Source organism: Muscardinus avellanarius, assembly GCF_963383645.1.
Source record: "Muscardinus avellanarius genome assembly, chromosome: 19".
Lineage (NCBI taxonomy): Eukaryota > Metazoa > Chordata > Mammalia > Rodentia > Gliridae > Muscardinus > Muscardinus avellanarius.
Window position 1 is genome coordinate 4,016,831 of NC_137805.1, and position 25,477 is coordinate 4,042,307.

Below are 25,477 nucleotides of genomic sequence, written 5' to 3' on the forward strand. Positions count from 1 at the left end.
AGAAATTGGCCTTTCAGTAGACATTAAAAATTCTAAAACTCCTAGATTTAATGGCCCTGCTCTCTGAGGCCCGAAAAAAACGTAATTATAGAACAATAGGGGTCAGTACATCTCTCATCAGGGTTCACCTTTTCCTTTGCTATCACCCATTCTTGGAGGGAAACACCAAAGGTGAAACAGCTATCAAGCAAGCATATAAATAAACTAAACAAAGCTAATGATGAGACCATAATTACAGACTCCTGTGAAAGACAGCTGGCTGCCTACTGAAATATTCAGAGACACTTTTAAAAAAGGACAAAGGACATGCAAGGTCCTGGGTTCAATCCCCAGTACTGAAAGGGGGGGGGGGAAGTCATGAAACTCTAAGAATCAAGGAAATAAAAATTTTAAAGAAAACTGCCATTCAGGTAAATATAAATGTCAATTTTTTTCCATCAACATTAAAATAAAATTTACTTAGTAGAAAACATACAGGTCCTAGGCAGTTGCTGATCAAATGATGAAAACCAATTTATAAATTTTTATTGAAAATAAAGATCTATAATTCTGTTAATAAGGCATCAAAACTTAAAATCCCTATGCCTTATAATTAATTGTCCAGTGTTTATTCATGCACCTAAAATTAAAATAAAATATTTTTAATTCAGGCAAAGACACTCTTGAAAGATTTTAAAAGAAATTTATATCTAAATCCAGCCCAGAGCATCAAAAACAAATCAGAGATTTTATTTAATCCTTTAGAAACTTTTTATCTAAAAGAGGTCTTTAAGTATGAAGATCTAATATCTATTAAGTTCTAAAGAAGATGTTCAAATTGTGGAAGTATGTGAAACATACTTTCATTTTGTAAAACACATATAAAACAACAATTTACTCTTTGCCTCCAAAAGAAAAGAATGTTTACTTCAATACGTTTTAATCCTTTGGTATTCCTATTCCTTTTCTCCTAAACAAATTAGCTATTGGAACCTGATTTTTATTCATTTTTTAAAATAATTACTTAAAAATAAAATAGAATAAGTGTTTATAGTTGGAGTAATTGGCTTTTATCTTCCAGTTATAACATGATTGTAACTAATGAATAATGAAAAACTTGATTTTGATTTACTTCTTTGCCATACAGATGGCTTAGAAATAGAAGAAATCTGTGTTTTTATACTGTAATCTGATCGATTTCCTTCTAGCATGCTTGTGTTTTTTTTCTAAATATGCTACCACTAACTTGTAGTGGTAAACTTTAGAAAATGTTGAGGTTCCAAGGCGCTGCCTACAAACCAAATGGCACCCAGAGCTTTGGCGGCGGAGCACCCCATCTCGGCTGCTTTCGCCCCCTCTAGCGTTCGCAAAGCTCATCTGTCTGATTATCCAGTTACCTCACTGAACAAGAGCGTGGCTAAGTCCTGCCCATCTATGACATCACCCCCTTTTTCGACCACTGCGAGGTGAAGCTTTAAACTTCAGACTTGGAGGTGAGCTGTGTGCAGTAAACTGGAATGCTTTCCGAGGCTCGCTCGGCACAAGAGTGATCTCCGGCAGGACCAGCTCGGGCTGCAGCTTGCCGTTGGCTTTGTGTGGACTGGACGGAGCGCTTGGGAGTCGAGGGAGGATTACTCCAATTCACAGTCAATGGAATTACGGCTGGAGCAGCCCTGTCTTTAAGACTGTTAAGGACGCTTTTTCTCGTCTTCCTGGTAAGTGTCTTTCATGTTTTTTTCTTATAATTGTCCTACAAAGTTTGTTTGATTTTAGTCTCCAAAAAAAATACTAGAAGCCAGGAAAAATCCATATAGGAGTGTTTTTTCTGTCACAAGATATATATGTGTTTGCAAGCTAGCAAGGAAAATTTTGACCAAATTCAAGAAGTTTCTTAAAACCTTTTATTTTTTGAAAAACAATAGTTTTTTTTATGTCTTAAGCAATTGCTATTTGAAATCAGAGCTTTATGGAAATAACAAGTTGGTGAAGTTAAATGTTAAATATTAGAGCGTATGAGGCAGATTTTTCACAAACAGGAAAGTGAAAGGTCTTGCTAACTTGGTGTATACTGTATGTGTGGTATGATCACCAATTGCTGTTTTTAAAACTGTGAAAGAAAATCAATAATCCCTCAGCCCAAGAGTGCGCAGTACATGAAAAGCATGCATCTTGCTCACAGGGAGCCTAGCCTGGTTTTTCCTGGATACTTATGTGCTCTGTAAAGGATTAACAGCTACACCTAGATTTTAAAGCTTGCACTGCTATCCTGCCAGAGCTCCTTCAAGCATTTCAGGGTTGCAAATCTCAACTAGTAAATCCAACTCAGAGGAGGGGAAGACTCTTCTAAACCATATTGTCCCTCTAACAAAATGCCAAAATCCATTGCTTGGACTAGGGTACGATGTGACCGGCATAGGAACTGCTAAGTCTACTTAGGAAAACTAACAAAGCTTACCCTGAAAGCTGTGCTTGATATGTGCTATGAGTTCAGGATAGAAAGAAAATAAATAATAAATAAATAAATAAAGCCCTCATCAAGTGAGATATGCAGAGTGTTCATTTACTTTGCAACTCAGGACAGAAAAAATTCATACTGGAACAAATGCATTTATACTACAAAGCTTTCAAAAGTAGTTAAAGGCTTCTTAAGTTTTTTTTATTTCAATGAATTAGATTTGAAACAAAATGGATGCATAGAGGTAAAGAATGCAACAGGCCCATATTTTCTCAACATTGGGGGTGGGGGCTTATATTTATTTATATAGAATAAAAAAGAAACATTCTTGGTATTTTTCAACATGGAGACAAATTTGCTAATAGACAGCTATTTTGAATTTTCTCAATAAAACCATCAGCTTTAAAATATACATGTATGTTATTTTATTAGCACAAAACAACATAAATAAAGACACCAGAAAAGTGCTTCAGCTGTAGCAACGCCTTTCATTTATCCCTAACTAAGAATATCCTGACCGGTATAAACATAAAAGAACAAATTTGTCTGTTCTCAGGTAGAATCACTAATGCCTGAGTCAAAGTGACAGATGACTGATACTCATCTCTTTGGAAATGAGTAAAGAAATAAATTAATCCCTTAAAAGTACAATAATAACAATGTCATTATTATTATTATTATTATTATTATTATTATTATTATTATTATCTTAAAACAATACCAGGTTTTAATTATGAGATTGATTATGCCCCTTAAGTTTCAAATATATGTGTATATGGACACACAGAGACACACACGCATGTGCACATATGTATACACATCCATCCATTTATTAGCCTAAAAAAAAAAAAGATTTACGAAAATGTGATTGCGCGTACTTAACTAAGAAAATTACAGTTTAATTTTCTTCTTAGAGTACAGCCAAAATATATCAAGTCCAAGGATCATCAAAGATATTAGTGACTGAATAAACATAAGGAATTAATTAATATTGTGTTCTAGTAGTACTATCTATCAGTTATTAAATGGGCTTTTCATTTCTCTGCATACCCCTTCCCTTTTTAAATTAATTATGGTTAGGTTCAAAATGCCCAATTAAACACTTCCTGAACACAAAGCTGTGAAATACATAATTGAGCAGCAAATAAAGTTTTTACCAAACAGAAAAAAAAACGGAAAATTTGTCATAACTGAATGTGGCAGCAAAATAGAAGGTATGCTTCTTTTGCTTTCAACTGTTAATTAAGGAGCTTCCAATTCTATCAAAACTTTTTCAGAGCTAAATGAAGCAGTGTGAAATAAATTTGGTTGAAATCTTGTGGCTGTCAGACTTTGTTAGCAAGCTATTAATTATCTTTACCCCAGTTTCTTCTCTAGACTATATTGCCCAATCAAATAGAAACTCCAATTATGCTCAGCATCTCCTGCCTAGGGACACAAGACCCTAATGAACACCCAGTCTCTCCAGATGAAAAATACAATTATCAGCTTTAAACATGCAATTGCAGTGCACAGAGATTTATCTGTGCTTTTCCTGGCCTCACATCCTAAAGCTTCCTCCTCCTTCCTGATTATTTTGGACAACTCTAGCCATACATAAGTCAAAAGCAGGAAATTTTGCCTCATGTTAATATTATATTCATGTTTCTTCTTTCTTGCTTTTTGTTTTGTTATGCCAATGTTCAGACCAATGTTGAATTAAATCTGGTCATTTAAAAATATCAGGACTAAAGTTGCCAACTCTCCCTCCCTTTTTAAAGGTGGGTGGGCTACCAAACAAAGAATATGCCTAATAGCAAGATCCAGCGCTAACTTAAATTTCCTGAATAAGTCCCTTTTATATATTCTTTTATTCATACAAGTTTTCTTAAGTAGCATTATAAATAATTGTCTAACATCAAGTAAAGAGCATCATAAAGGAAGTCAAAGAGGGAAATAAAATTCGGTACATTTTCAAAGGCTGTTATTTCTCCCCTCCTTCTTTCCTCATTCCCCTTTCCCTCCTACCCCCCACCTTTTGCCCCAGAGGCCTTCACTGTTCTTCTCAACGGGAGGCTTTGTTGTAATTAAACCAGAGAAAAACTGGCCAGCAGCAGCCAACATCTGACTTGCTGCTTCTGAAAGCAGTGTTCCGGTAGAGTGTACCACCCCCCAGCGGGCAAAAACTCTACGGTAAATCTCTCAACAATATTAATTTTCAAAATGGCATTTTCCTCTTCGGAACATTAAAAAGGATATTTCGTGGCCTCTTCTAACATTCCACCATTTCAAAAATTCACCAAAAGTCACCAAACCAATTTCCAACAAAGAGATTATTGGTAAATATCTTTGGGAAATGATTTCTTTCTTTTAAAAAAATGTAATAAATATACACAGTTCAGAAAGCATTTTTCAGTTGCAAAATACAGATCAACATCACTAAATTTGGTTGAACATTGCAGTACGAGACAGTTTTAAAAGCCATTTTATTTTGTATAAGGAGAGAGCAGATTTTAGGACTTTGTTTTATCTATTTACAACTCCAAAGAAAAGAGTTCAAGTAGAAAGGAATAAAATACAATTTAAGCAATAGCTAAAGTGTCATTTATTTTGCATACGCATAATTTCTTCCTTACCCTCAAATCAAGTGTCAAGCATGTATGAAAAGCTCCCTCCAGGTATTCTCCTGTTTAAAGGAGAGGAAGGAGAAATTGCTTTCACTTGATGAGACAATGACAGCTTTTGTTCTTTATTCTTTCATTTAACATGTGCACAAGTTATCAAGGCAACTTTGGAGATAAAACCCACAGACCATATTTGGTTAAACACCAATTTAAAGTGGGCCACTGTCCTGTGGATTGATCAGTTTATATGTTGTTGATTTTCTTCCTCTCCATCTAGTTTAAATCAATAATACCCTACTCAAACATGAAAAACAATGTGTCTTATTATGTTAGATGGTCTCACCAAGCAGTAGTGTTTACCACAGAGCTGGCGCAATAAATACTTATCGAACTAGTGTAAGGAGATTTAAATTTCAGAAATTTAAAGTAAAATTGTATCTACACAAATTTCTAAAAGAAGAATTTCAGGTTTGCAACGGCAAAATGTTTGTTGTTTAACAAAAGCAAACATTCTTTTAATTACAGTTGATCAAAAATCGGGACAAACTTAAAGCACGCCCCTGCCCCAAGCTCTCTATCGCTGACTTTCACCACCCTCTAAATTAACAGCTTATTCATTCTTACAGTCTTCATTCTCTAACTCCTTTAGTCTTTAATATCCCAAAAAAGAAGTATGACACAAAAAAAGAAGTCCCAACCACAAAAAGTGACATCTCAGTTTCACGTTTTAAGGATATTTGATTTAACTTTACAAGCCCAAAGAAACAAAGCAGAATTAGATTCATTTATCACAACCTCATTGAGGGAAAAGAATCAGTATCATAAAAGGAAAAAGAAAAAAAAAATCTTTTTGCTTTGGGACCTTTACTAACCCCCTATTTTCCATAAGTGAAACAAAACCTTCTTCAAGCTAAAAAACAGTGTGGATAAAACAAGTATGAAAGGCTCACTTGCTTCTCTGCCTCTCAGCAGACCCTTAAGACTTCATGACTCTGGAGAGGAAGAGTTAGAGGTCCTTCTGCTTGCCTGGCACTAAACAAAACAATTGGAACTTTCCTGAAATCTGATGATCGTGGAAAATTTAACTACCAGACAGGCTGCCTAGAAAGCATTTTGCTGTCACTATCAACTAACCTGATGTACTCCAGTTTCTCAGTTTAATCATACATGTAGTTTATTTGAAATACCATTTCTTGTTTCAAGGATATAGCATTCTTAGGTCATTCATTTAGTCTGGCTTTCTAGCATCAGTTTTAGCCTTCATACTTTCCGAATACGCTAGGTTATGACTGTATAAATTCCAGTATTACCTATAAATATTTACAAATGAATACATTTGATACAGCATGCCTTTTCTTCAATCTCAAGGTTTTATTCCAAATAATAATGAGGTTAATTTGGATGTAAAGTTCTACATGCCATTTTTTAGATTTAATATATTTTAAAAGTTCATATCACTAAGAAACCAATCTGTGAGGGAAATCAATAAAAATAAGCTAAAATCTAAATACTGCATACTTGATTTTAAGATTTTTTTTAAAAAAATGTGTAAAGATCCAACAAGCCAATCAAAATAAATTTAAATAAAAGTAGTAAATAAAGGATTTAGGAAGTTAGCACTACCATTATATAACTTCATCTTAGTGTAAGTTATATTCTCAGAACATGAGAAATACATTCTCATGTCAAACTTTCTCACCTTCAAAGTATTTTACTAGCAGAAGAGTCATAAATATTCAGATTGTCTCAAGATCTTGATTTTATGTGATTACAAGTTTTTTTTAATTCAGAAACTTAATTTTTATTAGTTTTTCTAAAATATCTCAAAATAATAGCATCCTTATATATTTAAATATTTAGGTGTATTATGAAAATAGAGACTTTTAAGACTTGATTACATGTAAGTGCAAAAAAGCCTTCATAATTTTTATTTTTAAAAGAAATTGAGTAGAAAGTAGAAAGATCCCTATTAAAATTTTGATTCACCACTGTTTTTCTCCTTTTTGCTACAGTTTAAGTGTTATATACTTAAATAATGATTCTATTAAATTATTTTAAAAACATTCTCTTAAGCAATCAGGGCTCCCTTTATGTTTGCCCCCAAGTTATCCCATTAACAATATTTCTCTAAAAGATCGATTGCTTTTTGTTCAGAAGTAATGGCTGCTTTCAAGGCTATGCAGACAGAAAAGCTCTGAGGTTGGTGTTATGAAAACCTGGCCTCAGTGTCCACGCCAATGGGGGTCATTTTTCTTTTCATCATTCACATTCAACTACATTGTGTCTATGCACGTGAATATGTAGGCCTAGCTCAAAAAGGAGGAAGTATAAATATGGAGACTGGGCTATTTAATTTTGATGGAGAGATTACTACAGCTTTTAACAGACCAAACACAAAAGCGAGAAGATTGTTTGGCACTAGATATCAAGTACAGTAAATCATGAGTTGAACTCTTAGCTGAAGGAAAGGGAATAAGGGCAAGTGAGAGGAGCTATAAGCAGAATATTCAGTTGTGAGCTATCCTTCTTCCCCAAGAAACCGGCTCTGCTTTTGCCTTTTGTTTTAAAGAAGTTGGGGGAGAAGGGAATGACATTTTCCTAGAACTTAATGAGATTTAAAGTTTTCTGTTAATCCCACATTATTACCACTATTGTATTAATGGCAAGTGTGAATTTGCATATCAAAGAGCAGTGGAAACCCCTTTACAAATGTAAAACAGGTAAAATAAACACATTCATCTTACTCTTCAAATTTATTTTTTTTTTCTTTCTCTGGGTTAAAAACGTGAAAATCAATATATATTCTTAGAGCCTGGTTTGATAAAATACAAGTAGTTCAGATGTAAGATTTTTTAAAGGCAGCTATTTTATCCCTGCTTATATTATGATCATCACTATGGTCTGCCTTGACTGAGGAGAATCAGCAGATTTTAAAACCCCACTCAGCAGATTCATCATCTCTACTGCAGAGTGTTGTCTTGCAGCACCAGTGTTCCTAGAATATAAGAAATGCTTGACTACTGGTCATTTTAAACAGGTTGTCAATTGTTACCTTCATAATAGTTTTTCGTTAGTTTCTAATCAAAGTAATTATTTTAAACTTAAATTAATGACATCATTTTGTGTGTTGAATAGTTTTTAAGCTTAGAAAACATTTGTAGAAAAACTTTTAAAAGTAACTTTGTAATTATAATTTCAACTTCATTTCCATTTTCACACACAGAAATCAACAGTTTATAATATAATATTGAAATTCTATAACAGTGAGAAAAAACCCTCATATTAAATAAGAAATTATTTTAATTTTCCACTGCAGGCACTTTTCAATATTCACTAGAGGCTGCTTTATCTATCTGCTAATTGCTATTTTTATTTCAAGTTGCCTAAGTAATAAATTATATGTATTTGCAATTTTAAAAATTCTCCTGTTAACAAAGTCACTGTCAGCATTAGTATCTAATGACAAACTAAATAAAATGGAATCTTCACAGATAGCCAGAAATACAAATTGTATCCTTGTTTAACATACACATTCAATAGAGTATTTGAATTCAGGAACAGATGCTATCCATGTTGGACACTAGGTAATAACTGGCAGAGAAGCAAATTGCTACTTTAGTCTCTAATCTTGGGGTCAGATATTCCCAGGATACCCAAATGTTCTCTATATGTACAGAAAGCATGTGAGTGGGTAACCCCACATAACTGACGCTGACCCAGCCAACTAACCAACTCCTAAAAAATACTCATGCATATTAGCTAATGCACAAAACAGGCATCATTAAAATCACTGCTCTCCGCATGACAGCAACCTAGTACTTGAAGAGGCTGAGATAGGAGGGTCGCAGGTTTGAGGCAAGGCTGAGCAACTTAGGAAGACTCTGTTTTCAATTAAAAAGTAAAAATGGCTGGGGATGTAGCTCAGAAGTACAATTCCCCTGGGTTCAATCTCTAGTACAAAAAAAAAAAAAAAAAAAATCAATGATCTCTTTAGTCAAGGCTAAGGTCTCCTATCAGGAATGAAAAGTACATATAATAGAAATTGGTATGTTCATGATTGAACCTAAAGAAAGAAATGCTTCATCGGGTTTTGATATGCTTCATAAATAGTCACTATAAGTAGGACAGTATTCTCATAAAAAACTAATTGTGACTTAAACTTCTGTGCCACCCTTTCAGCAAGAATACTTGAGTGCCCAGAGTTTCAAAAGAATCTAGTAGTCCTCAGATATACCCCTAAAGAGGATGCTGATGGTGTCCACATCCTGCAACTGGGAAAATTAAGACCTGCAGGAATAAACAGGGCACTAAGCACATAGAAAGAAAAGCAGTAAATCACAGTCTTTCCAACTCTTTAAATAGTTGATGGTGTGACTTTTATAATACCAAGCTCGAGATTATCTAAAAAATCGCCATGGCATTCCTATCAAAAGTCTTTGTTATGTATTTGCTTATGTTTTCTTCTTTTTAAACATTTTATCATTTTAAGCATAATATTTAAATGCAAACTTCCAAAGATTATCCTGAAAAAGCCACTGAAGGAACTATGGCCTCTTTTTTTAAATTACACTTTTATTGGTACATTGTAATTAATACATCTTAGGAAGATTCTAAGACACACACGCACACAGGTCTTGTGATTCCTTGCAGGTCCCATCCTACTCTTACCTCCCAGGATATAATAGTGTGATAGGCACTGATGCCTTCAGAGGTGAGCACAGATCATCTGAACTGTTTTGTTCATCAGTTCTTACCTCCCTGCCCCCTCTCTTCCTTGCCCTTGCCCTTTGCACTGTTCTACTGGTCTTGAAGGAATCTTTGTTTCTTTGCATAATTCAACAGAATGCTAAGAATCAATTAATAGAGAAATTATCTGTTGGAATACTGTCTCATCTTCAGTTCCTACTTTATTTATATAGTTAAATGGGAAGCATAAAAACACAGGGATCAACCTATCTCTTTCCACCAGTTATTATAATGAAAAATGTGTTGCTAAAAGAAAGAGTTGAAGTTAAATCTCTAGGCAATTTCTCTAGTATGCTAAGGTTCATTATTAATAGTTCATTAAAATCTTTTACCTTCACAGGAGATGCTCAACCCCATATATTTTAAGAAAGAGAAATATAAAGGAAATTGCTTCCTCTTCTTTTCATGAAGAATATTTGAATTGTTTCCTTTACCTCTTAAAAGAGAATACTTGTTCTTGTATAACGTGACAGCAAACCAGAAATTCTGAGAAGCAGCAAGACGCAAAAGCTGGAAATAGCCATTTCACAGCAGGTAATCATACCTCAGGATGTAGCTACTGTACAAACTTTATACTTGGATAATCCTGGATGGGAATAAAGGTAGGGGGTAACTGCCTGAAAAACCTATTACTATACAGACCTTAGCATCATGATTGGCTTTCTTCGTGAGGATCTGAAGTTACTATCTCTCACCACATTGCACAGAAGAGCCAATAAGAATTTCAAAGAGGGCAATTTCTACTAAGAGAATTAAGCTACACAAAAGGAACCTTTACACAGAAACTCTTTCAGAAAGGAAAAATACATAGGAAGCCATGTGTCCTGCATAGAAACAGGAAGCTGAATTGTTTCTGACCCCTTCGTTAATGAGCTTGCCCACCATGCTGAACTGCAGCTGGAATGTTCATTGACAACAGCAAGCCTGATCTGGAGGTGTGTGCGGCATAGGATTACTTTGAATAAACACTGAAGAACATTTCCAAGGACTAAACAAGAGTTTAAGTCCCAGCCCCTCACCAGGAAAATAATACATGTGCATTGGACTTTCACCCACGCAAAATTTACTCACATCGTTCGATAAGGTAGGAAAAATATTAAAATACTTTATTTTTATGCCTACCATTATTAATGCCTAATTCATGCATAAAAGTGAAGAAGCTATATTACACAATAGATCTGTATAGATTTATAAATCCCCAGCCCATGGGAAAAAAATTGAATCATGTTCTGTCTTAAAATTTGAAAAATAAGTACACCATGAAAACATGTTGAGGTAAAAATAATGAAAAATGTGGATGAAGTCATTAAACTCTGCCATATAAGACATAATAACAAAATGAAATCAGAAGAAAGAGTTTCACCTGAACTTGAATTTTCTACTTAAATTAGTTGGGCATATTATGCATAAAATTCTTTCCCTAAAGTAAGTGGAAGATTCTTGTTTTCTTGCTGTAAATATGTTTCTCAGCAATGTTTAATATTAATAATCATAAAAAAGAAATACCATTAATAATCAAAGCAAATGATTTGCCATACTAAAACTGAGGATCTCAAAATATGTACAACTATTTCTGAAAAGTAAAAGAATAGTTTTTTTTACTACACACTTCCACACATACATGGTCTTTTACCTAAAAAGTATGTACACAGAAAAAAATGTTTTTAAGAACTCTTAAATTATCATCCTTAACTATAAAAACTTGTGTTCCTTTATATCAATTACTATGAATATTTAGAAAAATTTAAAATGTGACTAGCTTGATTAGTGGTAGGTACAAAACTGATATAAGTATAATTAAAATGGTTTAGAATATTTAATAAAATGATTATATTTAGCATTCCAAGATCAAATGGATTTAGGACATTATACTTTTTATTTTATATGCCAGAAAAAATTTAAATTATAAAGATTATATGACTGTGTTCATTGTTACATAGCAATGAACCTTAGTATGCCCCTATCCAAAAAAATTGAAATATTAAGTGATTATAAATGTTTTAGTTTCTACATCTGTTTCAAAGGCTCTTTTCAGTATGTTGGCCTAATTATTTTCTCACTCCTTTAAGGGCTTTAAAGTAACAGAAGATACCTGTATAAAGACCTCAACACTGCTGACCATGATCAGTTCAGCCTGGAGCCTCTTTCTCATTGGGACTAAAATTGGGCTGTTTCTTCAAGTGGCATCTCTATCAGTTATGGCTAAATCTTGTCCATCTGTGTGCCGCTGTGATGCGGGTTTCATTTACTGTAATGATCGCTCTCTAACATCCATCCCAATAGGAATACCGGAGGATGCTACAACTCTCTACCTTCAAAACAACCAAATAAATAATGCTGGGATTCCTTCAGATTTGAAAAACTTGCTAAAAGTCGAAAGAATATACCTATATCGCAACAGTTTAGATGAATTTCCTACCAACCTCCCAAAGTATGTAAAAGAATTACATTTGCAGGAAAATAACATAAGGACTATCACTTATGATTCACTTTCCAAAATTCCCTATCTGGAAGAATTGCATTTAGATGATAACTCTGTCTCTGCCGTTAGCATTGAAGAGGGAGCATTTCGAGACAGCAACTATCTACGGCTGCTTTTCCTGTCCCGTAACCACCTTAGCACAATTCCCTGGGGTTTGCCCAGGACTATAGAGGAATTACGCTTGGATGATAATCGTATATCCACTATTTCATCACCATCTCTTCAAGGTCTCACTAGCCTAAAACGCCTAGTTTTAGACGGAAATCTGTTGAACAACCATGGTTTAGGTGACAAAGTTTTCTTCAACCTTGTAAACTTAACAGAACTGTCACTGGTTCGAAATTCCTTGACCGCTGCACCAGTAAACCTTCCAGGCACAAACTTGAGGAAGCTTTACCTTCAAGATAATCACATCAACCGGGTGCCCCCAAATGCTTTTTCTTATTTAAGGCAGCTGTATCGACTTGATATGTCCAACAATAACCTAAGCAATTTACCTCAGGGTATCTTTGATGATCTGGACAACATAACCCAACTGATTCTTCGCAACAATCCCTGGTATTGTGGGTGCAAGATGAAGTGGGTACGTGACTGGTTACAGTCACTACCTGTGAAGGTCAATGTACGTGGGCTTATGTGCCAAGCCCCGGAAAAAGTTCGTGGGATGGCTATCAAGGACCTCAATGCAGACCTGTTTGATTGTAAAGACAGTGGGATTGTGAGCACTGTTCAGATAACCACTGCAATACCCAACACAGTATATCCCGCTCAAGGACAGTGGCCAGCTCCTGTGACCAAACAACCAGATATTAAGAACCCCAAGCTCACTAAGGATCAGCGAACTACAGGAAGTCCTTCAAGAAAAACTATTATAATTACTGTGAAGTCTGTCACCTCTGACACAATTCATATCTCCTGGAAACTTGCTTTACCTATGACTGCATTAAGACTCAGCTGGCTTAAACTGGGCCACAGCCCAGCATTTGGATCTATAACAGAAACAATCGTAACAGGGGAACGCAGTGAATACTTAGTCACAGCCCTGGAGCCAGACTCACCTTACAGAGTATGCATGGTTCCCATGGAAACCAGTAACCTCTACTTATTTGACGAAACTCCTGTTTGTATTGAGACAGAAACTGCACCCCTTCGAATGTACAACCCTACTACCACCCTCAACCGAGAACAAGAGAAAGAACCTTATAAAAATCCCAATTTACCTTTGGCTGCCATCATTGGTGGGGCTGTGGCCCTGGTGACCATTGCCCTTCTTGCTTTAGTTTGCTGGTATGTTCATAGGAATGGGTCACTCTTCTCAAGGAACTGTGCATACAGCAAAGGGAGGAGAAGAAAGGATGACTATGCAGAAGCTGGCACTAAGAAGGACAACTCTATCCTGGAGATCAGGGAGACTTCTTTTCAGATGCTGCCAATAAGCAATGAACCCATCTCAAAGGAGGAGTTTGTAATACACACCATATTTCCTCCTAATGGAATGAATCTGTACAAAAACAATCACAGTGAAAGCAGTAGTAACCGAAGCTACAGAGACAGTGGCATTCCAGACTCGGACCACTCACACTCCTGATGCTGAAGGACCTGTCGCAGATCATTTCAGGTTTTTAAACCTACAGGAGGGGATGATAGAAACCTGTTCTACTGCAAAACACTGGAAAAAAAAACTGAAAAAAGCAATGTACTGTACATTTGCCATATAATTTATATTTAAGAACTTTTTATTAAAAGTTTCAAATATCAGGTTACTGCTGCGATTGATGTAGTGGAGATGCCTGAACACAATTCTATATTTTAGTATTTTTTAGTAATTTGTACTGTATTTTCCTTGCAAATATTGAAGTTATAAACCATTTACTTTGTGTTCTACTGAGTAAGATGACTTGTTGACTGTGAAAGTGAATTTCTTGCTGTGTTGAACAATCAGGACTGCGTTCACATGAGATCCTTGTAGTATAAGCACAGGCCATTTTTCACTTTGGTATTAATAAAATGTAAAAATACCTGATTGAATGAGAAAAATTAAACTTCAAAAATAGTTATGAAATACCATTTCAATTATTAAATTTGTATTATCCCAGTGGTATTAAGTCGGTCAAAATATGTGAAGTAATGGGCAATATCAAATTTGCCATATTATCTCCATTCTTGCTTTAGGCAAATTAGATATCTTTAAGAAAGTTAAGCATATCTTCTGAATTGAATACATCAGCTAGCATAAAGTTATGTGAAGTCTCCTGCTAAAGCTATTGTCAACAAAGCTTTAAGAATAAAGGACTTCACAAAAACATTAATGTAAGTGTGATTCTGAGTTAAGGGGGGGAAATTTGTACTTAGGAAAACATGAGAACTTAGATATGTGTAGTATAATAAACACAAATACTAGAATTGCATTTTGGTTTTGCCTGTACCATCCTGATTTTTGAAAACTGAATTCTAAACACAAAATCACTAGTGTTTATGATGTTTTTATCCTAAAGGATGTCAAAGAGAAATCTTATGAATATTAAAAAGGTAGTGTAACCATAAACAATTCCCCTCAGCAATCCAGAGAAAGTAGTACTTTAAGTAAGTGAGAATTTAAAAGAAAAATAAATACTAGAAATCAAATATAGATCTGGTTTATGTAAAATGTTTTAACACTGTACATAAATGTTTAATTTAATTTTACAATGACCAAGAATACTGCCCATTACTGTCACAGTTCTCCAGATATTACATAATAAACTTGTAATGTAACATTTCTTTCTAGCTTCCTATGGGATTGTGAGCTATTACTTGTTTAAGAACCATATCACTTTTTGTTGCCATGAGTTTTTTTTTTTTTTCAACAAAAAAAACCAAAGTGCATTGTACGCCCTTTGGCCAGTCTTGTATGTGCCTTGATCCAACGCTACATGTATTCAGCTTCTCAAACTTGACAAATTTTTCATACTTCCTTAAATATGAAAAATTATGGTCTTATTGCTGAATAAAACTTAAGAAAAAAGTACAGAATAATTGTGCTTGCTTTTGGGATTATGTTACTACCACTAAAGTAGCAAATTGGCCAGCACATTAGTCCTACACACCCCATGTATTTTTCTAGGCATAAAAATAAAAGTTGGCTACAAATAAAAACAGCAATATCTTGAGGTTGTGTGTCATTTTACTTCAAAGAATCAGTGTTGCATGTATAAATTAATTTCCTTTTATTTTACTTATACAATCAAAATGGAAAACTTCAGGAACTGATTCAGGCGCTTCTTATCTACACTGATGTCATTGTTCTGAGTGATACTCTTTTAATGTGGTCTTTGAGAAACTATTTTTTTGTTGTTGTTTGGTGGTACTTGGGGTGGAACCCAGAGGCTTTCTACCTCTGGGCTATACCCCAGACCTGTTTTATATTTTATTTGGAAACAGAGTCTCACTAAGTTGCTGAAAGCCTCACTAAGTAGCTGAGGCTGGCTTTGAACCTGTGTGATCCTCCTGTCTCAGCCTCCCAAGCGCGGGGATGACAAGAGTGCGCCACCACGCCCGGCTAAGAAACTAATTTTTTAAATAGCCTTTTTGGTAGACTGAGTTGGGGGGTCAAAGGATTTGAAATCTCTCTTATCTACTATTTAGTGGGTATATACTTAAAGATAAACCATTTACTACTCCTGGCTCAGCCTTCATACATATAAAATATCAATGTCCTCACCTCACAGGGATGTTGTGAGGGTTAAAGGGGAAAGTGCATGAAAACTGTACAAAGTTCTGCAAAATATAAGTTACCATTATCATGGCTAGGAAAAGTCCACCATGTTTTCCCAGAGGTTTGCTAAGTTTTATATTTTTCTGGGGACACAGAGATCTCCAACTGACCATGAAATCTTACTCATTATTTATTTGCTATCTTCAAAATGTTTCAAAACACTTTATCTTTTGATTTCCTATTATGGAGGATAGCTATTTCCCAGGAACAACTTAAGAAAGACAAATACGATTGGTAAGTATGGGAAACATTCTCTGAAAAAAGTCCAACTTTGCTTCTAAAGGTTCTGAGTATGTGGTTCAGCTACAGTTCTACCATAAGTCAAGGAAAGGGAGAGATGGTTCTGCAAAGTCCTCATAAAAGCTGTGGCTTATAAAAAGCCAAAAAACAAGACATAATGACTATTTTTCAACTAGTATACCTTTCATGAGCACAGAAAATTTTATCTCTGTTTTAATATACCTCTTGATTTTTTCACCTGGAATAAATAAAAAACATTTCATTCTAGGAAATACACAGCATCAAAAAATAAAAATTTATTTCTACCTAGGCTTCTATGAATTGTTTTTCTCTCTCTTTTTTTTTTTTTTTGGTGGTACTGGGGTTCCTAGAAGCCCTTCTATCTCCGGGCTACCCTCCCAGACCTAATATATATATATATATATATATATATATATATATATATATATATATTTTTTTTTTTTTTTTTTTTTTTTTTTTTTTAATTTGGAAACAGGGTCTCTTAAGCCAGCGAGCCTGGCTCCAAACCAGCGCAATCCTCCTGTCTCCGCCTCCCAAACGCAGGGATTACAAGCGTGCGCCACCACGCCGGCTTCTATGAAATTTAAATACCATGATAGATATAGGAGAAAGTTAGAGATAGCAGAATATTGAAACAAGTCTCTACCTCAAAGGACAATAAATAATACAGTTCCTAATGTTCCAAACTAAATATACATATTTTGTATAGACAAAATTAAATGTTAAATCGGGAACTAGAAAAATTATATGAGGCAAAAAATACAATCCTGAATATATGTCATATAAATTTAACAAGAGTAAAATTGTGAAAGATAGAAAGAATGAGAAGGAAAACTATTCTTTCACTGAATGTTTCACAAAATCAAAAATTGTTTGTAGATGCAGTCACCTCTATAACTGCATAAAGTCACTGCACTGACACTCTTCACTCTCTGTTAAAAACAACACTGTTCTTTCTTTCAGCAAGGCTGATTGTTTAAAAGTATTCCCCTGTGCAAAAAGTACTAGTAAAAATAAAATGCTTTACTAACTAGTTTCTGACTGAAGCACCCTTTCCAGCTTCATGCCAACATGACTGTTTTCATGAGGAATCTAAAAAGACTACATGCTCTAAAGCACCTGCAGGGTGGGAACCAGTACACCACCCAATTTAATATGAGCTTATCTGCTGCTAAAAAAGGTGGCATTTAAAATTATAATTATTTTCTCCTACTTAGCATGATTAGCAAATGTTAATTTAGCACAGTCTTGGAATTTCAATTACTGACCTTTTTGTTTTAGGACTTTTGTTTGAATTGAGGGCAGGTGACTTCATGCTCATTAAGAACTCTAATGAAACTGGTGTGCCCAGTATTTGGGAGGCTGAGACAGGAGGATCACAGTTCATGGACAGCCTCAGCTAATTAGTGAGGCCCTTTGCAACTCAATGAGACCCTGTTTTAAAATAAAGAATACAAAAAAAAAAAAAAAAAAAGGAAAGTAGACTGAGGCCGTGGTGCAATGGAACATGATTGTGATCCCAGTACTTGGGAGGCTGAGATAGGAGGACTATGGGTTCAAGGTTGGCCTAAGAGACTTAGGCCCTATTCAAAATTAAAAATCTGAGTTCATAGCTCAGTGGTAGAATGCCCCTATGTTCAATCTTCAGTACCAAAAGAAAGAGGAGGAGGAGGAGGTGTCTCTAGGAATCATTAAGCATAAGCATAAGCATAAACTTTCATATCTAATGAAGTTTACTACATCTGCAGTATAGAAGCAATTAGCAATTATATTTACTTGCATGGATAAAGGAAAACCTCATCAATGAGGTCAAATAGAGATAAATATTGAAGGGTGAGAGGAAGTATAATAAAGGAAGAAGAACAAATATTAGCAATACAGAAATAATTATGAACAAAATTGTGAAAATGGCTTTGGTAAGAATAATATGGTAAAATTCTTATTAAGATAACCAAGCCTCAAAAGAAATGTACTATATTAAAATCTCTCAGTTAAGTATTTTCTAAAACTCCAAAGATAATTCTGATGTAATTAAAAGACAACTGATATAGGAGGTATTCAGAGAAAGTCCCAAAGTCCAGCTGAAATATAGGGTTTGTAATGGAGATACTACTGAAAATGTTCTTTATATCAGGCTTTATACTATGGTAAAGTCCAAGCTGAGCTTTAATCATTGATGAAATTATCTCTGGCAATGTTTTCTTTTCTTTTCTTTTTTTGGTGGTACTGGGAATGGAACCCAGGGGCCTTCTACCTCCGGGCTATAATCCCAGACCTATTTTATATTTTATTTGGAGACAGGGTCTCTTAAACCAGCTGAGGCTGGCTTCGAACCTGCGCGATCCTCCTGTCTCAGCCTCCCAAGTGCGGGGATTACAAGCGTGCGCCACCATGCCCGGCCTTGGCAATGTTTTCTGAGTGCATGTTTAAATCATCAGTGCACTTTAGGAAAACTTAGTAGTAGTAAAAATATGCAGATGAATGAGGAGAGAAACTGAAAGTGAAAAGACAAAGTAGAAGGCTGTGCAGGATTCCAGGGAGGAGGAAATAAGAACCTGAATAGCTCTCAACCAGTGCAATGGGGGGAAGAAAGAAATGAAGAAAGGGAGGGAGGGAAACTGTCTAGTATTTTCTACACCTAAAATGTATCTTTTACATATCTATCTAGTTTCTGTATCGCAAAAGATACAGAAAGAGTAAAAGTCAAAGATGATGAAGATTTTCAGCGCAGGTAGGTAGAATGTTAGTGAGGCAATGAATAAACATGTAAAACAGATTAAAGAGTATGTTGTACATATTAGATTTGAATGGGTAATATATACACAGCACAGATTTGCATCTGTTAAATATTAACAGTGTCTGCCCTCTTTAACCCTCAATAGTAACCCAGTTTAGATGATAGATTAAAATCATCGAAGGTTCAAAGTACTTCTATGTTAGCCCTCTGGAAATGTCTGTAAGAGGTTATAAATGAGGCTCTAGAGACAGATGCTCAACATTAGGGAAGGGAATCTATATTAAAAAGGTTATTATTAAAGTTGAGAGGGTGGATAAGAATAATGGAAAGAGACTGGAAAGAGATAAACCAAAGGACATTCATCCTTTGTAGGGGTAGAAGAGGAATAATAACCCAAAACAAATAATAAACTAATAGAAAAAGGGGAGTTACAGAGGAAGATGAGTAATAATGGGAAGAAAATTGTATGTAGTCAGAGGACTAGAAATATTTTTCAAAAATGTAAAAATGTCAGAATATCATCAAGCAGATGACATCATGAAATACAAAGGAGAAGGAGGAGGATGAAGAGGAGGAGCAGGAGGAGAAAAACAAGGAGACACCACTTAAGTATTATAAAAGCAATGTTTGTAGACTAATAAAGCAAAGCCTGTAGGGTACTAAATTTAGTGGGAGATTTAAAAACATAAATAAAGATTGATATACTCGTTAAAGATCTTGGAGAGTGAATGGGGTCTTGGGGAGGAAGAAGGCAGATTAAATGAAAGTGAATACCAAGAGATAGATTTATTGACCTCAAGAATAAGATGAGGTGTAGAAGTAGGAATCTATGAATAGGAGAGAGAGCATATTTATTAGAAGAAAAGAAAACTGAGATGCTCAAGAAGTGAAGTCCATCTTAGAGCCTGTGACTAGGTTTGGAAAGCAGGTCCTAAGGAAAATGAGGAAATTTCTCAAAGATAAAGAGGATGCAGAAGAGAATGGGACTAGATATAATACTCTGATTTCAAAAAAAAATTTTTTTTTGTAAAAGTGACAAAAACAGGTCTTTCAGAGTTGAATAAAAAATTCTGTGACTACTTACCTATATTCCACACTCCACCCCTCCCCTAGTTTCATTAAATAGTGGTAATAAGAGATGTAGCAGGTATCGGGGAAGGTGTTATCATCAGAGAACAGATGTCAATTTGTCAAGGTTGCGGAAAGAATATTAAGAAAAAACTTTAATTACAGGAGAAATTTGAACTCAAAAGAAAAAAATTGCAATTGGCCCTTGGAAAGTAGTTAGAAGATATGCTAGGCAAGAAAGCATACTCCCAGCTGGGTGTGGTGGCATACGCTTGTAATCCCCGCGCTTGGGAGGCAAAGACAGGAGGATCGTGCAGGTTCGAAGCCAGCCACGCTGGCTTAAGAGACCCTGTTTCCAAATAAAAAAATATAAAATTGGTCTGGGAGTGTAGCCCGGAGGTAGAAGGGCTTCCAGGATCCCCAGTACCACCAAAAAAAAAAAAGAAAGAAAGAAAGAAAGAGAGAGAGAGAGAGAGAGAGAGAGAGAGAGAAAGAAAGAAAGAAAGAAAGAAAGAAAGAAAGAAAGAAAGAAAGAAAGAAAGAATACTCCCAGAATGAATGAAGGGGACATAAAACAGGAAAGCACAGTGGGAAAAGGCATTGTCTCTAGGATGTTAACAAATGATCACAGTTAAAAGAGAGGTTGATCATGAGAAGTCAGCAGAAACTCCTACATAATATAGACATTTTGAACAAATGGGAAAGAAGAACTACAATAACCAAATAATATTTGCTCTATTCTGTGATCGTTAAAAACAAATCCAACTTTATGTCAAAATACACACTGAAGATCTGGGCACGGTGGTATACACCTGTAATCCCAGTACTTGAGAGGCTTAGACAGGAGGATTGCAATTTTAAGAACAGCCTTAGCAACTTAGCAAGACTTTCAACAACCTAGCAGGACCCTGTTTCAGATAAATAAATAAACAAACAAATAAATAAATAAATAAGCAAGCAAGCTGGGCGTGGTGGCACATACTTGTAATCCCAGTACTTGGGAGGCCGAGACAGGAAGATCTCAGGGTTGCAGCCAGCTTCAGCTACTTAGTGAGGTCCTCCACAACTTAGTGAGACTCCTTTTCAAAATACAGAATAAAAATAGGTCTGGGGCTGTAGCTTGAAGGTAGAATGATCCTGGTTTCAATCCCCAGTACCACAAACTAAAATAATAAAATAAAATAGGGCTGAAATAGCTTGGAGGTGGAACACTCCTGGTTCAGTCCCCAGCACCACCACACTCATATACACACAAACTGGAAGAGTGTCTCTACGCATGAAAAGGGTCAGGAGGACTCCATGTGGACGGTGAGCAAAGCGAGTTATGTACCACTCCCTCCCTGCTTTTATATTACATGGATAGAATGAGATTAGAAATGAACTTTAGGGCTTCCTTAATTTTTTTTTTCTTTAAGAAGCTTCAAAGGGAAGTATGCAGCCCCAGAGCTGCAGAAGTTGTGGATAATGGGATTTTACAGACTGATTGTGTTCACACATAAAAGCAGTGCTTCTCTTTCAATGCCCGCTGGCTGAGTAGAGGAAGGACAGTCTAGACAATTACTACACAAAGTAATTACCCTGTTAAATGGACACTGCGGTTCTAACAATTGTGATATTACAAAGCTGAGGCTAGTTCATACTGATGTTCCATTTAAAGCATGAAATCACTGCTGGAATTCTGCACTTTAATTTCTTGACATGAGGACCAATGTTAATGCATAATCCCAGAAAGGTCTTGGTAAAACAGGCACTGAACAAAACTCCCTCTCCTTAAAATGTTCTGTAAATATTAGCAATGTCTAATATGTACAGTGAGCTTAATAATTACTTGTGATTATGTTGCTTTTGCTACTACTGAAACTATCATTTGTTAAATATCCTTATTTTTTATGTGAGCAAAAAAAGACTTTGAAAAGTCATAAAAATGTTTTATTCATTCAGCCTTAACAATGTGTATTAAGTACCTACTCAATAACTATACTTGGGGCTAGTATTCAGCAGTAATCCAAAAAGACATGGAGATTAAAGTTGAGAGAGGACAGGAAATTAAATATCAAGAAAAAGACAAATTAAAGTGAAAAATTATGACAGGTGCTATGAAAGAGAAAAATATGGTGCTATGAGTGAATGTAACTAGAGAATATCTTTAAATTGAGTGGGTAAGGGAAAGCCTAAAACCTGATGGATAAAGTCACTATGTCAGAAGTGAGTGTGTGGATGGTGTTCTAGCACAGGAAACTGGATGTGTTAAAAGTTACACAGAACCAGGCATGGTGGCACACGCTTGTAATCCCAGCATTTGGGAGGCTGATACAGGAGGATTGCAGTTTGAGGACAACCTCAGCTATTTAGTGAGGCCCTTGGCAGCTGAGTGAGACCCTAATTCAAAATAAAGAATAAAAATAGGGCTGGGGATAGAACTCTGAGGTAGAATGCCCTTGGTTTCCATCCGCAGTACCGCAAAAACACACAAAAAGTTACAACTAGTTTCATCTTAGAGTGTTGAAGAATTGAAAGATTGCCAGGGTGGCTCATGTAAGCAAGACATAGGAGTGATCAGCAAAGTTGGCCTGGGTGAAGAGACAGCGTTTCATCCTGGGTACGAGAAGGCCAATGAAAGGCTTTTAATGGGAAAGGAAAGGAGGGGTGAGAGGAAGAAAAAGAGGGTGTGTGACAATCAGGCTGTCAGATTTCATCTCAAATAACATCACCCTAGCTACTGTATGAAGACCTAGTACTATGGAACAGGATGGTGGTAGTAAGTAGAGAGCTGGGGAAAGATTCTCAATGTATTTTAAAGCTATAAAGGAATCCTTCTTTAATAGTAAGTAGTGGGCCAAGTATTCTCTTGTTAAACTCCTTAGGTTTAAGCTCTTAACAACTCTCTTAAATAGGAGTAGAAACAACTCAGTAACTTTTAAAAGAGGAGTTTATGTCCAGAAAAATTTGTTTACTGAGATAAAAACTAGAAGACATTTTCAGGATTAAATCTCAAAATATGTCATTAGTAAAGGTGACCTTGTCTCTCGAGCTTTATGGACCTCTGTACAATGATGCTGAATGTTGGTTTCTGGTCATCATTGTGCTGGCTATAAACTACATGGAGAATAATTCTTTCTTTGAGTTAAAAAATCTTTCAGTTTTCAGTGAGTTTAAGCTCAGACTTGGCAAATAAATCTTAATGTCTGGGATTACTACAATACCTCTTCATGATCCATGTGTCTTCTAAGGCTACCCTATAAGAAAAGAGACATGCCATATCTCTAAAGGTTTTCCCAGGTTTTGTGTTGAATTTGAGACATATGAGAGTACTATTGCAAATTATATACTGTTTTTCAATAATCTTTTTAAAAATAACCAGTGATTACTGAAAAGATTTATTTGGAACATATTTACCAGAAACACAAAAAGCTATATATATTTACTCTAAATTTTAGCCAATATGTTATAGAATCTGCAGCTAAGAGAAAGTTCACCAATTTTAGTGATGTATGCTAACCATTATATCAAAAATATAATCTCATTTTTAAAACAAAAGTCTGAGGAGTTTCTATTTTAAATATAACAAGTTTACAGGTTTTTTTAAAGTATATAATATGGTGCATGCATGTAATTCCAGTAGGCTGAAACAAAAGGATGGTAGGTTCAAGGACAAACTCAACAATGTAGTGAGACTCTCAGCCAGCTAGTCAGACCCTGTTTCAAAATAAAACAAAAAACAATTTAAAAGGGGTGGGGTGTATTGTGGAGGTAGAATACCTTGAAGGTTCAATCCCCAGCAATACACACACACACAGCGCACACACAAACACACACATACATGTATATAATAGAATTTTTTTAAGAAGAACACACATATATAGATGGTTTGGTTGATTGGCTGATTGGTTTGTTGGTTAGTTGGTTAGTTTCTGCAATAATGGGGATAGAACCCAGGGTCTTCATGATACATGACAAGTGCTCTACCATTGAGTAACATATCTAGCCTCCGATGGCTATCTGTTTAATCAGAATCACAGAATCAGAGTTATTTGTCTAATCAGAGTCATAGTACTTCAGATAAATTCACTCCTGATGGTGGGAATAAACATTGGGAAAAATAGAGTATGATCAGCCAGATATATGTCTCAGGTAACTACAGTCATTCATTTATTTATTTATTTATTTATTTATTTATTTATTTATTTATTTTAGCAACTGTGGATTGAACCCAGGGACATTCTACCTCTGAGCTACACCTCCAGCCCTATTTTTTTATTCTTTATTTTGAAACAAGGTTTCACTGAGTTACAGAGGGCTTCATTACTGAGGTTGTCTGCAAACCTGCAATCCTCCTGTCTCCGCCTCCCAAGTACTGGGATTATAAGCATGCACTGCCATTCCTAGCTAGTCTTCTATTTGAAAACAAAGAAATATGTGGTTAAGAATACCTTATAAGTATGTTAATCTGTTTCTCTATCTCCTTAAGCCAGACTGCAACAAATAGCAGAATAACCAATTTTATCTTTTAAAATCTTTCAGGGACAAGAAATTTTAATATATTTTAGGATATTTTAAAATTTTTAATGTGTAAACACTCAAGTGTTTTTTAGATTTTTAAATGTAGATACTATTTGATGTAGACATTAAGGAATTATGCAATTACCTTTAAAAAACCCCATGTAACTACTAATATGTACACAAAGTATGCAAGGGTTTATAAGATATCAGCATATTTCAACATGTCATTCTTGCATATAGGGTATGGTTAAGAGAACAGAGGTCTGGAGTTGAGCCAACATAGTTTCAAAGAATCCTGGTTCTACTGGTTCTACCACTTACTGGCAGGATAAGTTTGGGCAAATTATTTAAACTCTCTGAATTTGCTTGTTTAATCCTATTTTACAAATTAGTAAATGAATTAAAAGTGCTTGAAGTGCAGAGTATAGCCTGGCACATTAGTGGCTATTAGGCAACTTATTGCAGTGATTGTATAGATTCTAAAATCTGACTCCTTGGGTTCAAACCCAGTCCCACTTGATACTTGTTTGTCCCAGCGCAAATTATTTAACTTCTCTATATTAATATTAGTAAATACATGAAAATGACTGAGAGTACTTTGTACATGGTAGTGCTTTGATCATGGTAACTGCTCAAAAAAGGTATTTTGTAATATTACTTCAAATGAAGTCTCATAGAAACTGAAATTTAAAGAGTATCAGAGAAATTTTCTCTTCTGATTCTTTAGTTGGCTAGCATTAAAAATACATGAATACTGAAGGGCTCAATGTGTACATGTATGCCTTTACCATCCTGTACCTCATAATGATGTATGATTATAATGCACCAGTAAATTAAAAAAACAAATAAATGAACACTATCTACTAAATCAATGTTCATAAATCTTTCGTAT

General features: G+C 35.2%; 2 protein-coding genes across 2 annotated transcripts in view; one reads left to right on the plus strand and one right to left on the minus strand.

Moving 5' to 3' along the window:
- Positions 1-25,477, minus strand: part of MACROD2 (mono-ADP ribosylhydrolase 2) — a gene marked incomplete at both ends in the record, with an annotated part of 2,062,459 nt that overhangs the window by 1,763,036 nt on the left and 273,946 nt on the right. The window lies entirely within an intron of this gene.
- On the plus strand, positions 10,817-13,853 carry FLRT3 (fibronectin leucine rich transmembrane protein 3; the record flags this gene model as incomplete). Its single annotated transcript, XM_080716164.1, has 2 exons — positions 10,817-10,867; positions 11,853-13,853. 2 exons carry the CDS (start codon positions 10,817-10,819, stop codon positions 13,851-13,853), a joined length of 2,052 nt encoding a protein of 683 aa, XP_080572290.1.